This window comes from Plutella xylostella, chromosome 21, assembly GCF_932276165.1.
Source record: "Plutella xylostella chromosome 21, ilPluXylo3.1, whole genome shotgun sequence".
Taxonomy (NCBI): domain Eukaryota; kingdom Metazoa; phylum Arthropoda; class Insecta; order Lepidoptera; family Plutellidae; genus Plutella; species Plutella xylostella.
Window position 1 is genome coordinate 7,960,508 of NC_064001.1, and position 18,704 is coordinate 7,979,211.

Sequence of the window (18,704 nt, forward strand, 5' to 3'; positions counted from 1 at the left end):
CAGTAAAACTACTTCGTAGTAGGTACCTACCTATAAGTTTATTGCACAATGATTAGGGTGAATCATAACGCCTTAACTGTATGAAGCAGAAATGTTTCACGACTGTAATTTGAGCTATAGAGTTTGCTTTCACTGCATCGTTGATAATAAGGCGGTTTTTACACTGCCTGCATCACGCTGCGTTTTTCGTGAATTTATAAAAGCACGTACAGTTTATGTGTATAAAGTTGTGCGTGTTATCTGTACAAAAGGAGATACTTATAATCAACTCATCAGACCATCTCATGATGAGTTACGATCATTCCATCCGCTGTGGTGGAGATTTGCCCATAATAGAGCTGCGTGGAACAAGATGGCAAAAATATTCATTGCTCAAAATCGTTGCAAAATGATCAATCACCCAGACAAGCCTGGTCAGCTAGGGTGATACAGACCACACCTCACTGAAATTTTTGAGTAAGTGAGAGGCCTCACCTGTCCTTATAAGGACTTTTAATAAGATGACATTTGGAATATAAATTAAACATCATTTTTTTGCTTTGTGTTGCTTGGTCTGACATTATTATTATTTTTTATTTATTTTGAAAATTAAATTATTATTTCTGACATCAATTCTATAAGTACTTATAATGTTAATGCTAATTTTATGTTATTGTATAACTAAATGAATTGTAGGAATTTTATTGATTTTTGTTTAATTTTATTGTAATTTAATGTCAGCAAAAAATATAAATTTATATAATTCTTAAAAAATGCATGAATAATTATAAAGTGTATTTATTTTAATAATGTCAATTGCATGTTAAAAATTTCTATTGAATAAAGGCTTTATTATTATTATTATTATTATAATCAACGTTCGGACACGCATTCACGTAAATAGCAGCGTGGCTGGATGAGGAGGGCCTAAACATGTTTTTAAAATGCTTGCACTCCTTTGAAGGAAGCGTCGGAAAATGAAACATGTAAGTAATAAATGGTTAGTTTTTATTTTATAGTTCATAATAATGCAATATACGTCACTCATATTCATGCTTATAATAATGGAGAGTCAATATAAAAAATACAGATACTTAGAGATTTAATAATGTTAAAAAAATCTTATAATTTATCGAGGTATCGTATTATACTTTAGTTAACTTGAGCAATAAAATACAGCATTTATAAATATTTTATTATGATGTAAAATATTGTGCATTGGACAATACTTTTTTTAAAAATTAATAATATTTAAAAGATAAATTCATAATTACTTACTTATAAATTTTATAGGAGATTTCAGGTGCATAAAAACATTTGTGTATTAGATATTGTGCTTATTACCAAAATGCGAAAGTCAAATGTAAGTATACCTAATTAATCATTTATTTACTTATCAAAACTCCCACAGCTTACTTAGGTACCTATAAAACAATATCAATATTTTGTACTTTCTTTCAACATGGTCACTGGAATTAGAGGGCCAAGTGTAGGTTTTTCTTTACCGATCGAGTGGTGAAAATCGACTCAAATTTGTATGGCGCGAGCTAGGCGGCGATTCACTAGCTCAGCTCCATACAAATTCGTGTTTACTTTCCACTGCTCCAATGGCGACAAAACCTTGACAAAACTTTCCACCTCTGTCTCTCCTACTCTACTGTTGGCTTCTCTCTCTTCACCGTGGACAGCATCTCTGCTTCCTCTATCGTGTCTGGTAGTGGGAGGTTGAGGGTCTCCGGGAGTGTGAAGACAAGGAGGCTGGCCATCAGCGCCAGACTGCCGAAGAATATTGCGGGCAGGTTCGCGTAGTACAGCGCCTGGGGAAGAAATCATAAAGTTATACCAACGGTGAGGCGTGTACAAGATGTGCATTCAAGAGCGGCATGAAGAGGTTCTCGAAGGGATCCTCAACGACTGATGTATCAACTGCAGAACTGCACTTTATTAGTCAGTTGCGCTAAGATGTATGAAAGCTCACAATGCGTTGCCCCGCCGTCGCACCGCAAAAACTTTCACTTCATTCACGTTTGTAAGGGGTACCGGTGGTGGGATAAAAGTTGTACTGATACGACCTCTCTTTCATTCTCTAAAAAGTGCTATAACTTTTTGAGCTGTATCTGTATTGACCGTACAGAAATTAATTGCTGAAAATAACTTCCTGTATTACTTTGTTTCGTTTGAAACACATTTTCATAGAAGCATGCATTGGCATTGCCGTGCTACGACCAACCAGGAAAATAAATTATCCTATCGTTACTAAATCAACAAATCACAAAGGAGCTTTTAGGAGCTATTGCCTTGAATAGCACTATTGCTAAGTGCAAATAATGAGCATTGATTTTCCTTTAGTATCCAATGCAGCAGCTTTGATTTTAGACTTTATAGGTGAAAATTCTTCATGAAAAATATAAAAAAGTTAAGTACGGTGATTATAAAGCTTATGGAATACAAAATTTCGGAGCGCTGCAGTCAAATAACCACGAATCTATCACGTATTAAACGTGCCGATTGCATGGCATCTGTCGTTCGTTTTTTATCCTGATCTGACCCTTCTGGTGATTGAGATGATGTCAGGCATTGTCCATCATTATGACAAAAGGAAGGCTAACCACCCTTCTCTCGATTCTCGACCACCCGACTTTACTACAAGTGCTAGGAGTCTGTAATTTTGCATGGGTGTTCCTTTTAGGACTTCGGTGCTCACTAAGACGGGAAAAACAACAAAATACAAACCAATAACGGAGTGAGAGGCGCGAGCGTGGAGCCGACGCGGCCCAGCGACGAGCAGACCGCCAGCAGCGACTGCCGCACGCTGGTGGGGAACACCTCCGACACGTAGATGTACACGGAGCTGTACGCCACCGTGATCGAGAACTTGCCGGAGAGGTACAGGATCAGGGACAGCCACTTCAGATCTGCGGCGGATAATTAAAAACATTAACCTCTTCACTCACTGCGTGACTCTCAAGTGACGCGACTGCGACGCAACTCTTGGTCGCATATATTTGACGAGTCAACGACGCGTCGAAGATTCGTTTTTATAGGCGATCATGGGTTGCGTCGCAGTCGCGTCGCTTGAGAGTCGTGTAGTGGGAGAAAGGGCTTAAAGATACAGAAACGAATATTGGTGACCACAACATGATATGCGGAAAACAGTATAATAAGTAACACGAAGTAAAAGAAACAGATGCTGTCAGAGCCTCAAAAAGTAGAGATAATTAGGTCTTCTGAGAGGAAGAGACTCTTTAAGTTACAAGACATCACATGAAAACATAAAGTAAATAATATAATGAATGATAACAAAATAAAGTCTTAAAGAACGGGAAGTTGAAAAGCCCTTTACTTGGGGCCTAGATTATGAAGAAATCAAATGCATAGTAAATTTAAGGAAGCTAAAATGAGGTAGTAGCATTTCTACTTGATCATAAGTTAGATGAGATAAACATTACCTTTGGGAACCAGCGACAAGCTGATACACAGCAACGCACTGAGCACATACATAGAGACTAAAGTCCGCTTTCTGCCGTACCGGTCCAGTATCAACAAACACACAATATTCGCCGGAATCTCAACGAAACCGACCAGCATAAAGTTCACATACTTATTACCGGCTAAGGACACTGAGTTTATCGACAACCCGTAGTAAACGAATGTACACGTAATCCAAAGGAATGAACACACAAAAACTCGTTTTCTGATTATACGCGACTTAATCACTCTCGCGAAAGTTGACTCTGTGCCTTTCTGTTCCTTGCTTTGATCAGCTTCGCTCTCTTCTGTTGGTTTATTAGTTTTCTGTACGTCATTTAAAGGGTACAGCAGTTGTTCTGACAGCTCTACATTATTCATCTTGGCTGCCTTTTTAAGAATATCAATCGCCTCATTGTTTCTTCCTTTGCTGAGCAACCATCGGACGCTTTCATTCAGTAGCCAGATGTATGAGAAGACCAGGACTGCTGGTGCGTAGATGATCTGGAGGAGATGTCTCCAGCTTTGCAGTCTCCAGCTGAGACCGGCCAGCGTCATCAGACCAAGGACGTATACCCCGTTGATGAGTGTGTTGCCGAAAACACGGCCTTTCGGACCCACTAACTCCATAGCTGAAACAAGTTTAAATGGCGTTCAGTCCTGAATGGAATGGCAAAGGTGTTTAAATCCATAAAACTTGATACTATAATGAATAAGCTAGGGATATCGTCAAATACCACCCTGTATCTTACCTATAACAAATGCAGTACTATAAGCGCCAGCCCCCAGCCCGGCTTCTAGGAACTCCAGAACGAGCATCATAGTGTAATTCACCGAAAACGATCGAAGGAACCCGAAGACTCCATTCATGAGGGATGCAATTGACAAAGCCAACTTTCTCCCGTATCTGTCGGATATGATGCCCGTGAGTGGGAGCGAGACGAATAGACCAGCATTGTGCACTGTCCCAATCAGGGTCCTCTTCCAGTTTTGGCAGGCGAGGTTGAACTAAAAAAAGGCCGGTTGTTAACGTCAGGTACTAAGACTTTGTACGCATATATATGTATAGGTACATTTAATAAAAAAACAAGCAGCAGTAAAATGGCAAGTAAAAGGTACGGTATTTGAAAAAAACAATGCTGACATAAACATAGGACAATACAAAAAATAATAGTATAAAATCTATAGGTATATAGATCGGTCGTAGTTTGATCAGCAAATACTAAACTAACGCAATCGGTCAAAAACTCCTTATCCAGAACGATTACACCGCTAGTATTTTTTATCAATACAGAAACGCCTATAATAGTGGGTCATTGAAACTAGATTACGACGAGTGGATCACCCGACGTTTTATCACCGACATCACGCCACTGTCGCGTTCGCACCTATAGCATGCGTGGCACGCTCCACGTAATAATAACTAGTGACGATTCATTCATACCGGATTTTGTAACGGTTTTTTCCTACGGCTCTAAAGTTTTTTTAAGCACCAAATGGGATTATGAATAGGTTCTTCGGCAGACATGACCACAGTTACTTCAGTATGCAATATTTAAGAGTAGCTATATAATTGTGGTCATAGTCCCCTGAATAATAATCTTAACCACATTATTTTCATAAAAATCTGCGCGACTTCAAATGTAATACGGATCAGTCTAACAACAAATGAAAATTACAACTACAGGTCCACTTTTCTCGATTTACAGAATCTACACTATGAATATAATTATTTTAATCCGAAAAGCAAATATCCGATCGTATAACTGTACTTTATCTGTTTTTAAATACTCTTGCACATCACTATAAAGATAATGGAGTTATTTGTGTCTCATTTATATCCGTCTCGAGTGTCTCGGTCCCGAGTCATTATCTCGAACAGAGGTTAAAGTTAAAAGAGATTGACCTCTTGAACGATATTATTCATCAATTTAGGCCGCCGCTGCCGTTGTTGCGGTGACAACATCTTCTATCAAGAATTTCTCTGCTTATATCATTTCGTCTGTGCATTCGGTCACCCAGGCTTTTGAATGCTAAACGAATCAACTGTAGGTATCTTAGGCAATCAGTAATTGACACCTCATCTGATTCTGACTGACTCTTTCTTTCACCTTGGTGGCAAACCCTAATCCAGTCTAATTCTTAACAATAAGACGTGTCAGATTGAATAAAGTTTACGACCAATTAGTTATTTCAAGTCAAGTTTAATTACTAATCAAATAATTATACATTGTGTTTAGTAGTTCTGTTGTTTATTATCTACAATGACTGATCGAATTACCAACCACGAAAATGAACACGCTTCTGTTAAACTATTTACAAGTTATCATCTTTGATGATGATTGCAAGACCAAGTAAACTCACGTCTTTGACAGCAGAATCCTCATCGCTGTACACGAAGCTGTTACATTCCACGGAATAGCTCGAGTCGAAGCTATCCACGCTGCAGGTGCTATTGCTAGTGTAGACGGTCTCGTTCATAGAATATCGCCGGCATTTCGATGGCACCCCCTTATCCTGTGGCAGCGCGTGGGGTAACCACAGGGAGTGATTCAAGGTGGATTCGCATTCGTCCACTGCGCATCTGGAAAAAGAGCACTTATCTTTATCCTTATATTTATTTTTTCTCTCAGCAAAAGTTTGCTTATGTTGGGGTTCACCAACCCGCACTATGCCCGCTTTTATTCAAACCGTTTTAAATATTTTTATCTTTTACATTAACAGTGTAACCAAATACACCGTTAACAGAAACCTCATAACTTCCTTCATAGGATATGGAAGTTTATCATCACTAGGTCAAAAAAATCTGTGATCAGTGTTAAATTTAGACTGACCGACACCCTACTGTGACTGCTATGTTAAATTTATCTTATTGTAAAAAATATATCCAAATCCTTATAGAGCGAATCGCGCAGTACTACTGCGCGATACTACTACTCACTACTGCGGCAGTAGTGAGTAGTTTTCTAAAATTCCCAGGTTTGATTTCTGACGGAGTTGTTTAAAAATATAAATAATTATTTTCTTGGTTATAGACGTGTCTAATAAACATTGGGTAAAAAAAGTAGCACTCACTTTGGGGCAACATCTAAGTCCTATAGCTAAGGAACTCGGATAAACGGCTGTTTATGTTATGCCCTTGCAAATAAAGTATTCACGATAAGTGTTATCAGCAGACCTTGAACATGCAAACGTATCATGTGAAGGACACAACCCGGATTTTTGAATACGGATTGATTCTTAGTAAAAATGAGATGAGATATTTAGCACTGTTGCATTGACTTATGCATCATCATCATTGTGCCAATGCCAATTGGTGAAGAAAGTATGTAATTTGCCAATGCCCGTATTAAATACCCTTTCAAATCAAGATTAAAGTTTTTGCTAATGTTTACTACTCAATGAGAGGTTTTCTTTTGACGTTTAAAAGTTCCAAAATCGACCACTAGATGGCATTTGGCCTGTCGTTTTTTATTAGCTGCATTCTTCTGAGGGGACGGAAGATATCATAAATGGTACGGTCAGATGCAAAGAAACCTGATCCCCCTCATACTAACAATGCTTCTGAGGGGGGTCAGATTTATCTGCCCCTTACTGTACAAAGCTGTCTTAAACTAGTTAACACTTAATATTATGTATAATATAACAGCTAGTTATTGCATATGGTTGAATTCATATCCATTGGGTTTTTGTATTGGCTGAAAGGACTGGAATCCATGCCGGCTAAAAAAATGCAGTGCTGTTGAGTATGAAGTTTTACTAGCGCCATCTATAATCGGTTTTTGTCTATGGTTGAAAATCTCCCATGAACAATGACGAAACGATAAGTTTTTAAATACTTTGCATCTCACACAGATACTCTAATGCAGTGTTTTTCAACCTTTTTCATGACGCGACCCCCCTGGTATAAAAAAATATTTCGCGACCCCCTGGATCCTTCGGTTTTTTTAATAAGTATGTATGTGTATGTTACAGTATTCTCAATATTCATTCCATATCACGTATTTATGCTCTCCATGACTAGGATTCGGAGTACATAACTACTTATCGGATTTAAAACACATTAATTTACAATTACATACATCGGACACGTGTCTCGATAATACGGTACGTACGTACGACTAATGCCATTGCGACCCGGAATTTCCTTTGAAATTACAGCTTTTCTTTCTGACTTTTTTGAGTATTTTAATATCTTGAATAAAAGTTTTCAAGGAGAAATGAAAATGCAAAAGACAACATAACAACCTGGCTTTACAAAAAAAAAACTTGTGGCCGTCGTCTTGGAACCAGGCAAGAAGGCCTTCCACGCTGCGTTTGCTTGTTCGTAGTCTCCACTCGAGAACTCATCTACCCCAACGGTTATGGGTTCTTCGGCATATATGACTAGCCCACTGCCACTTCAGCTTGTATATTTTGACAACTATGTCGGTAATCTTAATCCTCTGACGGATAAACTCAATTCTAATACGATCCATCAGAGAAACCCCAAGAATAGCTCTCTCCATAGCACGCTGATCGACTTTAAATCGGTAGACCAGTCCTACCATCATTGCCCACGTCTCTGCACCATACGTCATCACTGGCAGGACGCACTGGTTGAAGACTTTTGTCTTCAGGCTCAGAGGGATGGCCGAGGATAATGTGTGACGAAGTTTCTCGAATGCAGCTCAACCCAGTTGGATGCGCCTTGCGGCCTCCTTCTCAAAGTTGCATGAGCCTAGCCGAATAGTATGTCAGAGGTAGACGTATTCTTGCACAACTTTGATAGTTTCCTCACCACCGATCACCGGCTCCGGTTTGATGTGATCATTGTACATGACTTTCGTCTTGTCCAAGTTTTTACCAAGCCTACACGTTCTTAAGCAGCATTTGGGCCACTTAGTTTTTTTTAGTAAAAGTACTTTTAAATTAATAGTCTTACTTAATAAATAAATATTAAAGTTTTTTCGACCTTTGGCGACCCCCCTACAGAAGCTTCGCGACCCCCCAGGGGGTCGCGACCCACAGGTTGAAAAACACTGCTCTAATGCAAACTCTGGGGTCTTCAGATACGCATCAGGTATATTCGTTATTAATCGTGTCCAGCTAGATCAAGTGTGGTTTATGGCTTAGGGTTGGGGTATAATAGGGGTATGTTACTGGAAATCAAACTATTGGGGACACAATGAGTATGGGTATGGGAGTAATTAGTGTGAAGTTGGCTTAAGATGTTAATGGCTGCAAAGTTATGGTGTAAGTATGTATATTATGTACTGAGTAAATTAGTGACATACATTTTGTAGAAAAAATGCAAAGAGACTGTATATAATTGATTAAGGGCCCGTACAGGGTGACGTGCCGCGCCAATTTTTGGTTTTCAATGCTCTTCACACAGCACACGCAGTGACACGCACACATGTAAGTTTGCACAGTGGGTCGATAAACTTTTACTCGCCAACTTTATTGTCAATTATGTTCAAGTACATTTTGGGTGATTTTAGGGTAAGTAAGTATAATTCTTACTTACACTGGTAGGCACCAGGAAAGAGTAAAAATTAATAGGGGTGCCACTTTACTCTATACTCGGAACCCGATTAGCTTTCTCAAACAAATGTGGTATTTACTTGTAGAAAGGTAACTAAAAGTATTAAAGTGTAGATAATAAGTTTCGGGCATCATCCAGCCAACTGAACCCCGACGACAAAGCAAAGTAAATACATAGTGTCGCAAAAGGGCTATACTAAGCCAAAAGGGGATGACTCAAGGGCTCATTCTGAACAACTTTTGTTCTACGAGATTTGCAAATTCGCGAAAAAAAATATTCGTTTTCCATGGTAAAAAGTCACATGTCCAACAAAGTTTCTATGAAAAAGGTTTTTTTTTGTTAATTTCCAAAACTCGTAGAGCAAAAGTTCAGAATGACCCCCTGTCTTACTCCTTTTTACCCGACTGCCGAAGGAGGAGGGTAATGTTTTTTGATTGTATGTATGTATATATGTATGTTTGTCTGTTTCTTTGTTCCCTCCTGTAGCCTAAACGGCTTGATAGATTTCGATGTATGAGGTATTATTAGAAGCGTATTGATGGCGCGATGGCTATAGGCTATGACGTCCCATTAAAATGTACATAGCGCCCTCTTGAGGACATAACGTGATGATCGAAAAAATAATAATTCAACTTTGCCGTGTAAGGTATCAAATGAAAGGACTTGATTTTCACATTACAAAAATATGCATATTGAAGGTATTTAAATAACAACACCAAAATTATTGAAATAAAAAATGATCATGAACTACCTACCGACGTAAAATTTAATAAAATAAAAACAACTAAAAAGTTACAAATAAAAAAATACAATTATAAAAAACTAAAAACCTGTACGCTAAAAACATGAAAACGAGTCCCAATGTTAATGGAAAGTATTGCAGGCGGGGACCAACTTGACCGCCACTCAAGGCCGTTTTCTAAGTAACATTCAGCTAAATGGTGAACCCTCTGCTGGTATAATTTGTTTATATACCGCTTTTTCAATACCTGTAAGTACATTTTTTGGCAGCATAATATTTTTACTTAATTTTAGGGTTTCGAACGTCAAAAGAAAAAAAGCAACCGTTATAGGATCTCTTTGTTGTCCGTCTGTCTGACTGACTGTCTGTGACCGCCCTTTTTCTCAGAAACGGGTAAAGATATCAAGCTTATATTTCGCATAGATGGGGAGTACCCCATAAAAAATATTATGGTACTCCCTGTCCCACACAAGTAAATTGGGGCTTATATTTTTTCCAGTTATTTTGATGTGCATCCTTTTTTTTTCTTTGTTGTTTTATATAAGTATGTGTTTCTTTTCTTTAAATCTGTATTTTTTTGTTGTTGCTGTCTATGTGTCGAAAAAATGTATCTTTATCTTCAAATCACGCCATCTATCGTTTGTTTTTTTTATGGCTACTGTCTATAGAAGAAATTCCGTCATTGACAATTTTACGTTACGAATTTATTTTTATTTATTTTATTTTTATTTTTACATTTTCGTGGAGAATCAACAGCATTTTGTTAATAAATAATTATTACTTATGAACACATAACAACTTGATGCCATTAACAGAATGAACTTAGTAAACCCAGTAAACCTAACACATCCAGAGGAAAAACAAAATCTCTTTCTCTCTCTCTGAAAAACATACTTAATAGCCCAAACTCGATGCTTTTAGCTATTAACATCTTTGAAATAAAATTGAGCCACCACCGTGTTACTGCCCTCATCAGATCCTCACGAGACCATACCTCAACCAGCACCAAGAGACTGTATTTTTGATCCCTAACCTAATGTTCGTGCGTATTGTCATCACTTAGATCCATTCGCTATATTCCTGCTCCTCATCAGACCTTTACGAGACTGTAATATCACGAGAATATTGCACACTATCTAATTTAATTAATGTATTGAATATACTGGAAGAATTATGCTTCCTCAATTTCAAATCAAATTATGTTAATAATAATAATAATAAAAATCTTTATTCAGGAAAAAACGGTTTACAATAGTTTATAACTAAACTATAAACAAAGCATGTGAGAGGTGTCTGCTACCATAGCTAGGCTCAAAATAAACCTGTGTTTATGGCACGCAGGCCCGTTCCTCTTTCGAGGTGAAAAGGTTAAAGTAGTGGTTACAATTCAAGATAATTTAAACAATATTGAACTTTCAATAAAAATTAAATAAATTTAAAACTGTATTGAGTAAGGCTAAAACTAACATGCAATAAAAAATGGATAGTGGTTGGGGAATACGGACATGTGTGAGTGTGTGTGTGTGTGTGTGTGTGTGTGTGTGTGTGTGTGTGTGTGTGTGTGTGTGTGTGTGTGTGTGTGTGTGTGTGTGTGTGTGTGTGTGTGTGTGTGCGCGTGTGTGTGTGTGTGTGTGTGTGTGTGTGTGTGTGTGTGTGTGTGTGTGCGAGTGTGCGTGTGTGTACTGTGTATATAGAAATTATTGATTTTTAATTTTTAAATTAGTTAAATGGATTCACAAGTTTTTCGGTGTCATCATAGGAAAGGGATTTTAGGTATTTAGTCAATCTTAAATTGCATTCATAGGATGTAATTTGATGAATGGGTAAGATTTTATTAATTTTATTGTAAAGATAGGGACCCAGGTAGACATTATGACGTTTAGTGAAGGTAAGCTTTGGGAATGGGGTATGACAGATTAGGTCTTTACGACGTTTCAGAATAGGGTCGTAAGGTGTACGATGGTGTTGAAGAAGGTTAGTCTTTAATACAAAAAGTTGACGGACCGTGAGAACGTCACATAGTTTATAGAGTTCGGTCGTGGGGAAGTGGATTGGACGTTTTGTGGCTACTTTAAGTACTCCTCGTTGAGCAATTTCAAGTGATTGCAGAAAAGTTTTTGCTGCTCCACCCCAGGAGGGGATACAATATGTGAGGATGGATTCTGCTAAGGCATGATATGTCATTTTAATAATGTAGGGAGCAGCAACATTTCTGATTGATTTAAAGACATAGGGGAGACCGGGGACAAAAGTAACAGCGGGTAGAAAGTAACAAAGACTCTGTGGACTTCCCCAATAGCCTTAACGTCCCAAGCGACAGCTGGTAGTCAGCATGCGATGCCCCCCGCGCATGATATCATTTTCCGCGCCCGTGCCGCGGTGCTAGGTTGTTTTAGTGAGCATTTCGTGATTTTACACACCAAAAGTACGTTTTTTGGTGTTTATTCATTTAGTGTTTACGTAGAATTAAGATGCCAAGAACCATATGACTATTTGTTCATTGATTAATTATAAGATTGTCTGTAGCAAGTCATAAATTGTTTTCGAATAACACGTGCTGTTTTAAAGTTATGTCACCTGATATTTCAAAAATGGGGATGGGTACAAAAGTAACAGCTCGCGGCAGGACAAAAGTAACGAATTACTTACGTAAGTTTGCCATGTCACATTATAATTTTTTATTTTTTGTTGTTTTGATTAGACATTTGTGTCATAATATTGTATATTATGGCACAAATAAAACAACTTCTTATCAGTTAGTCAGTTTAAATGATGGATCTCATTTACAGTTTATATTAAGAATTTTTTTTTAGTTTTGTCAATAAGTCATAAGTTTTTATTAGTTTCGAAAGTTTTTTAAGAAGTTTTCTTAACTAAATAATTTGATTGTTTTTTTTGTTCTTTCTTTTGAATCGTATTTATAACATTGGCCTAAATTTACGGGTTGTTACTTTCGACCCATGCCTTGTTACTTTCGTCCTGACCATGGGGTCGAAAGTAACGATTTCTCTTTTTTTTTTGAGGCTTTAGAAATGCTAAAATTCGAGATGTATTAAGTAAAGTAATAATGGATATTTGTAGACTATATACGAAAGTTTTATGTGACTATATTTATTTTATCGTAAATGTTATTAATAACGAGAAATCAGACAGAATGTACAAACTGTTACTTTTGTCCCCGGTCTCCCCTACATGAGTTTACGTAGCCTAGAGGTGAGAGTTTCAATGTGAGGTTTAAAAGTCAAATGTTTATCAAGGATGATGCCTAAATATTTTATGGTGTCAGTTTGAGCAATAGAGGGACATACACAATTTGAATGGTTGTAAGACTGATGACAGAGATGTGCTTTGATGATCAAACTTGTGCGGGGTTGACTAACTGAGGTAACAGAAAAAGGTATGAATTTAGTTTTAGAAGTATTTAGAGATAATGAATTTACCAGAAGCCAGTTATGTATGGTGTTAAAGCCCGTCTGCGCTGTGACTTGTATATCTATCCAGGTATTGGCATCAAATAGAAGTACCGTATCATCGGCATATGTAATAATGGAGCCATTTGTGAGAGATATGTTACAAAGGTCGTTTATAAAGACCAGGAAGAGGATCGGTCCCAAGATACTACCTTGAGGAACTCCGTAGGATATCTCTAGCTCATCACTAAGACATTCGCCAATTTTTACCATCTGTAGTCTCTCTGAAAGGTAGGAGCGGAAAAGATCATGTTGGGCCCCTCTGACTCCTATTAAAGAAAGCTTGTTGAGAAGAGCCCCGATAGGAACGGTATCAAAGGCAAAATGTTGGTGTCATAAAAGTTGAAAAAGTGCAATGACAACCAATGTGCAGTGATTTTGTATCTGTACACGATAAGATCGCGAGCTGTCAGTGCTGCCTAAACCGACGTGACCCTTCTTTGGAGGCCAGCGGCCAACTGAGTCAAACGTCACTTGTGTTTATGATTTTATAACACAGAAAGCCGCCATAGATATTTGTATGATGATTTGAGGGAAAAAAATTGCTCAAGTCTGGGATTAATTTACACAAAATAAATGTGTGTTTATTAAAAAACAAGGTATTTAGCGCCTAGTCCAAGCCTTTAACTTTATAATATGATAAAAATCATATGAAAATTCTTAATAATTACGACACAGTTGTTACAATACGGGAGTGTGATTGACTGGTTTTTCTTGATATTCTGAAATTAATTTACAGTTATCCATAATCATTTACTTAAATTCGAATGATTCAGCACCTAGCTAGACTCTTCAACTATCTGTGTGATTTTTTTCAAGGCTGTAGAGCATCATTTACTACATAATTCTATGACAATGCCAACCCTCGATTCCCTATTGCAGACCCTTAAGGGTGCGATGTAAACCCCGATCGGGTAGTCAGTGGTGACAGTGACTTGCCAGCGAGCCACCCGCTTTACATTGTACATTTATTTGTACTCACGTTATAGGTCGCGAGCTGTATCGCCGTTTTAGAATGAGTAGAGATAACCTTTATCCCGACATTGTGGAACAGGTCGTTATTCTTACAGTAAAGGATATTAGCCTCAAGCAGGTGTGAAAAAAAAGTTATTGGAAGGTCATTTGTAAGGTAAGCATCTTAGGTAGGGATCTTGAGGAAACATATAAGGCCAGATGTAGGTACTCATAAGGTCTATGTTCTTTGTTTATAAAGTGGGGTTCACACTAACAATAAAATTGCACAGGACGACTCGTGCAAGGGTTACAAGCAACCTTCTGTAAGTTTTCTATGCTTGTTTTCTACAGCAGTCGATTAAATACGTAAATAGTACCTAAGTAGTCTTAACTAAGTAGTCCTACGAAATTACATACATACTTTTCGGACGCCCACAAGACAGAGCATGACTTTTTTAATATACTGTACTGGTACAGTCAGCAAAAGAGATAGGTATCCACACCTAGCGTAAACCTTTAATATTATGCGCCAACGGGGAGTCATAGATGTGGCACAAAGAATAGGAACTTATGTACTTAAGAGGCATAAGACTGACGCTTCCAACTGCATAACTACAAACAAAATATGATGTAGGTGGGCCATTATTTTATTTTAGGGACCATTATCGGTCCCCTACAAAGAAACATTTTTTAAAAATTAAATAATGAAATTCAGGAATATAGCTACCGTCTGTAGCAATTAAATAAGACACCGGTCACAGAAAATATAATGAATTTATGTAAAATACTTTATTTATTTACAAATTACGGTAACTCTGTTGTTGTTTTTGGTAACGCAATCGTTTTTCATACAAAAAATGTCTGTCCCTCGGAGCGAGTCATATGAAACAAGCACAACGTGTGTAAAAAATTATAATGGAAACAATTTTTTTGAATATTATAACGAATGTGTCATTATTTAAACTTTACTTCACGGTAATAATCATGATTTTATATGAACATATTATGGGACAATTAATATTCCTGGCCGAGTCCCCAAGCCTAAGCAAAAATACACCTACACTAGGTTACCCTAGGAAATTCAATCATAAATAAACTTTTTTTCACTTTCTTACACCTAAGATCATTTGAATGGCTGTGTATTTGTATCGGAGTGCAGGAAGGAGAGCGGGACGGATAAAATGACCAAGTCTTTCGGATGAGAGTCCTGGAGAGAAGCGCGTGTATTTATTGTGACGCCACTGAGTTACCGGCGACATACGGTGAGTTTTATAGATATTTATTATTTTATTTCATGCAATATATGTAATAATTAGTAACAATTATTAGGGCATTTTGATATCCCATGTAAATGTATTCATTTAAGTACTAACTTCAAATAGGTTATTGTTTTACAACTGCGTTACCGCTACACTTCGTTACTTTTTCAGTAACGCAGTTGTAGCTATAGTAACTCAGGGGTTTTTCTTATAGTTTTCAGGTATCTGTTACTCAATTTATGGTACAAATATAACATTTGAGCATATTATATTGTTACAGTATAACATTTCAGACTCAATGGCGTAAACAGCGGCTGAAAAACAACGGCTTTATAGGCAAAAAAAATGAGAAATATTTCTTAGTATTAAGTTGTTATATTTTCAGCGATTTTAATGTTTGATATTAAACAAAGAGTTCTGTTAATTTTAGTTTGATAGTTTTTTTCACATTATGATTAGTTTTAATTGAAGAAAGTATAAAGATTGTGATTGAGATACCACTGTGTTACCAATTAACCACAGCGTTATCTATTTGTCCCTCGTTTCCTGAGAGTATTCACAAACATTTTAGCTACTCTATATTAGAAAGAATGTTAAACTAAATATAATAATTAAAAATTCACCTTATTTAGAGCTATTTCTAAAACTTTGAGCAAAAAATTATGATTATTTTGTCCTTTTTTCGAAAAGTATTGCATTAAAACTTATTGATTGGTAACGCAGTGGGAAACTTTATTATAGAATGAATAACAAAACTGAGAATATTTTGTAATTTAAACTGTTAGATTAATGTTTTTTTTCTTACTTTTTATCTGGTATATGTTTACGAACCAAAATATATGTTCCTAACAATAAAACATAATTTTGTATGAAAGTAACGCAGTAGTATTTTTTTCTCATCGTTCCTCGATTAAACGTCAATAACTTTAAGAAATAGCAAGAAAACATCGCTGCAAATGTATTTAATGAATAATATAAATGTTAATTAACATAAATAAATATTGAAAGGTTAATTAATAAGAAGTTTATTTTTGAAAAAAATATCTGTAAAAGTATGTCAAATTGTACCCAAAATAAAATAATGGCCCAGGTACATTTGAGTAATCATCGCTTTTGTTAACTGTACCTACTCTATTACTCCATTGTTACGGTCTATTATTGCAATTGAGGAATTTAATCTGACTAAACCTAAGGAGGAAAAGAACACTTACTTTATATTATCCTCAAATGTTGCCATTCTTACACTCTACCTACTTGGCTATAGCAGTAGTCATTGTAATTTGTTTTAAAACTTTGTTACATTGCACCTACAAACTTGCTCTTTGCTGGAGTATTTCCTTTGGGAAATCATTTTTTCTAAAAGAAAATGTTCATACATTTTTCTCTGATTAATTAACTATGCATATAACGAACGGTAGAGAGCGTTTGATATGATAGATTCTGTGCCTTTTAATTGTTTAGCTAAGGTATGCATACCTACTAAATTTATTATAGTAGGTAGGCATATACCTACCTATCCAATCTACTATCCATATCTAAACAGATACACTATCTGAACTCAATGTTTGTAAAACATTAAGTATTGTGTTCATTATTATTGTGAACGTCTAAACACAACGAAGTTCTTAAGTCCATTTCGAAACAGTATCTAGATAAGTTATTAAATAGTCCGTTGGAATATGTGACCTGCTTAAAAAGTGTGTTATCTACAACGAGTTATTTAATTAACGAGGGGTTAACTGTTATACGTAAAGAATAGGGGTCCCAGAATCACCCCTTGGCTGCACGCATGCGCAACACACGCCAGTTCCGATTTCAAATATTTTTCAAGAAACATGCGGTGTTTCTAAAATACGCTTTTATAAGCGAAATAAATTTAGAACAGTTGCAATTAAATATATTCGTTCCACTGATAACAATACAATGTTCGGAAAATATTTCACGCTTTCATTCATAAAACAATAGTTTTATACGCAAAAACTGAAGTGAAATTAAGTGAGGTTACATTAAAATCAAAGTGATTATTTCATACCTGTAGCTGAGGTCTGGAGCTTCGAACACGAACACTGATCCATACATTCCGGCCAGATATATGGGAAACAATAGTAAAGCATAGTTTACTATATTAAATTTCCCAAAAGGTCCAAGATGCAGCAAAATAGTGTCCAAACTTACGGAGAGATTGTCTTGAGGCATTTTAATGGATATTTTATTAACGGTATAAGACAAGTAATAGAGTTTCTAAATTCCTAAATTATTAACACTGGTTTTAACTAAACTACTTAAAATAATACACGATAAATAAACAGAAATCGCACTATTTCCCGACACATTTCTCTGACAGACGTCAGCGTGAACTGTCAGCGGCGCGCATGCGTCCTGCGGCCACCAAACCAGAAACGTAACTATTTTTTTCCTTTGCGTCGATAACAAAAAGGATTTACACCGGCCAGGAGACGCTCGCCAGCCAGCGAGTTTATCAGCAAAGAGTCTGCATGTTTCGCCTTATCTTTGAAAGTACATCATACCCGAATGACAAAGATAATCCAGTTGACACCTTATTTATATGTAAAATTAATAATAAACTTATCGTCAGCATAATAATTACGAAGATATCTTATGATTCGATGTGGTACCTATTTGAAATATGCAAATCGTCAAAACATACGACGCAACATTTTATTGTATGCATTGTATTAATGTTTAATCTGTATAAGTGCATAATGAGGACATTAGTCAGCTAATTAAAAACTCATTTCAAGAACGAGTCTATTGACAAACGGGGTTATAAAACTCACGACTGTATCTATTTGTAATCTACCAGATACTAAGTATAACTACATATACATAGGTACATATAATTAATAATTGCACTTCGCAAGTGCTTACTAGTTCTTAATGTATTTATTTTCACACTTGTCTCACTCTCACAGATAAGTACGAGTATAGAAGTATAGTACAGAACTTACATACATATGTAAGTTATGCACACGATTGTAATCCCCAAAGGGTATAGTCAGAGCCGCTTTTCGCTGTACATTTGTAAGTACTCATGTGATAGGTCGCGCGCCGTATCGCCGTTTTTGAATGAGTACAATGCACTGAAGTTGTCGAGTAAGTGGGCAACCGGACTCAGATGTTTTCAAGCTGCCCGAAGGCCTCTGTCTAGGCTATAGACAGAGAACGAGCGGCAATATTTCTAGAATTTTAGTTTTATTCCAGTATTCTTATGTCTATTATTTATCTATTCGTACGTCTATTATCAATCTATTCGTATGTAATAACCACATTATTCCATAAATATT

The 18,704-nt window shown here is 36.6% G+C and overlaps 1 protein-coding gene and 1 long non-coding RNA gene across 2 annotated transcripts; one reads left to right on the forward strand and one right to left on the reverse strand.

The window, feature by feature from the left end:
- Positions 1-970: 970 nt before the first annotated feature.
- On the reverse strand, positions 971-17,842 carry LOC105398296 (organic cation transporter protein). The gene is made up of 6 exons (XM_048628587.1): positions 17,432-17,842; positions 5,812-6,031; positions 4,200-4,455; positions 3,429-4,079; positions 2,713-2,894; positions 971-1,796 (listed from the first exon to the last, which is right to left on the reverse strand). The coding sequence occupies exons 1-6, from the start codon at positions 17,593-17,595 to the stop codon at positions 1,629-1,631; spliced, it is 1,641 nt and encodes a 546-aa protein (XP_048484544.1). The 5' UTR covers positions 17,596-17,842; the 3' UTR covers positions 971-1,628.
- Positions 15,028-16,277, forward strand: LOC125490167. The gene is made up of 2 exons (XR_007267519.1): positions 15,028-15,402; positions 15,680-16,277. It is a non-coding gene; the product is annotated as an uncharacterized LOC125490167 (long non-coding RNA).
- Positions 17,843-18,704: the final 862 nt, after the last annotated feature.

Coding starts and splice junctions, on each gene's coding strand:
- LOC105398296 (XM_048628587.1), bottom strand. CDS start 17,595: ATGCCTCAAGACAATCTCTCCGTAAGTTTGGACACTATTTTGCTGCAT. Junction 6,032..17,431: donor GCTCCAGACCTCAGCTACAG/GTATGAAATAAT, acceptor CTCTTTTTCCAG/ATGCGCAGTGGACGAATGCG. Junction 2,895..3,428: donor CTTGTCGCTGGTTCCCAAAG/GTAATGTTTATC, acceptor TATCCGCCGCAG/ATCTGAAGTGGCTGTCCCTG.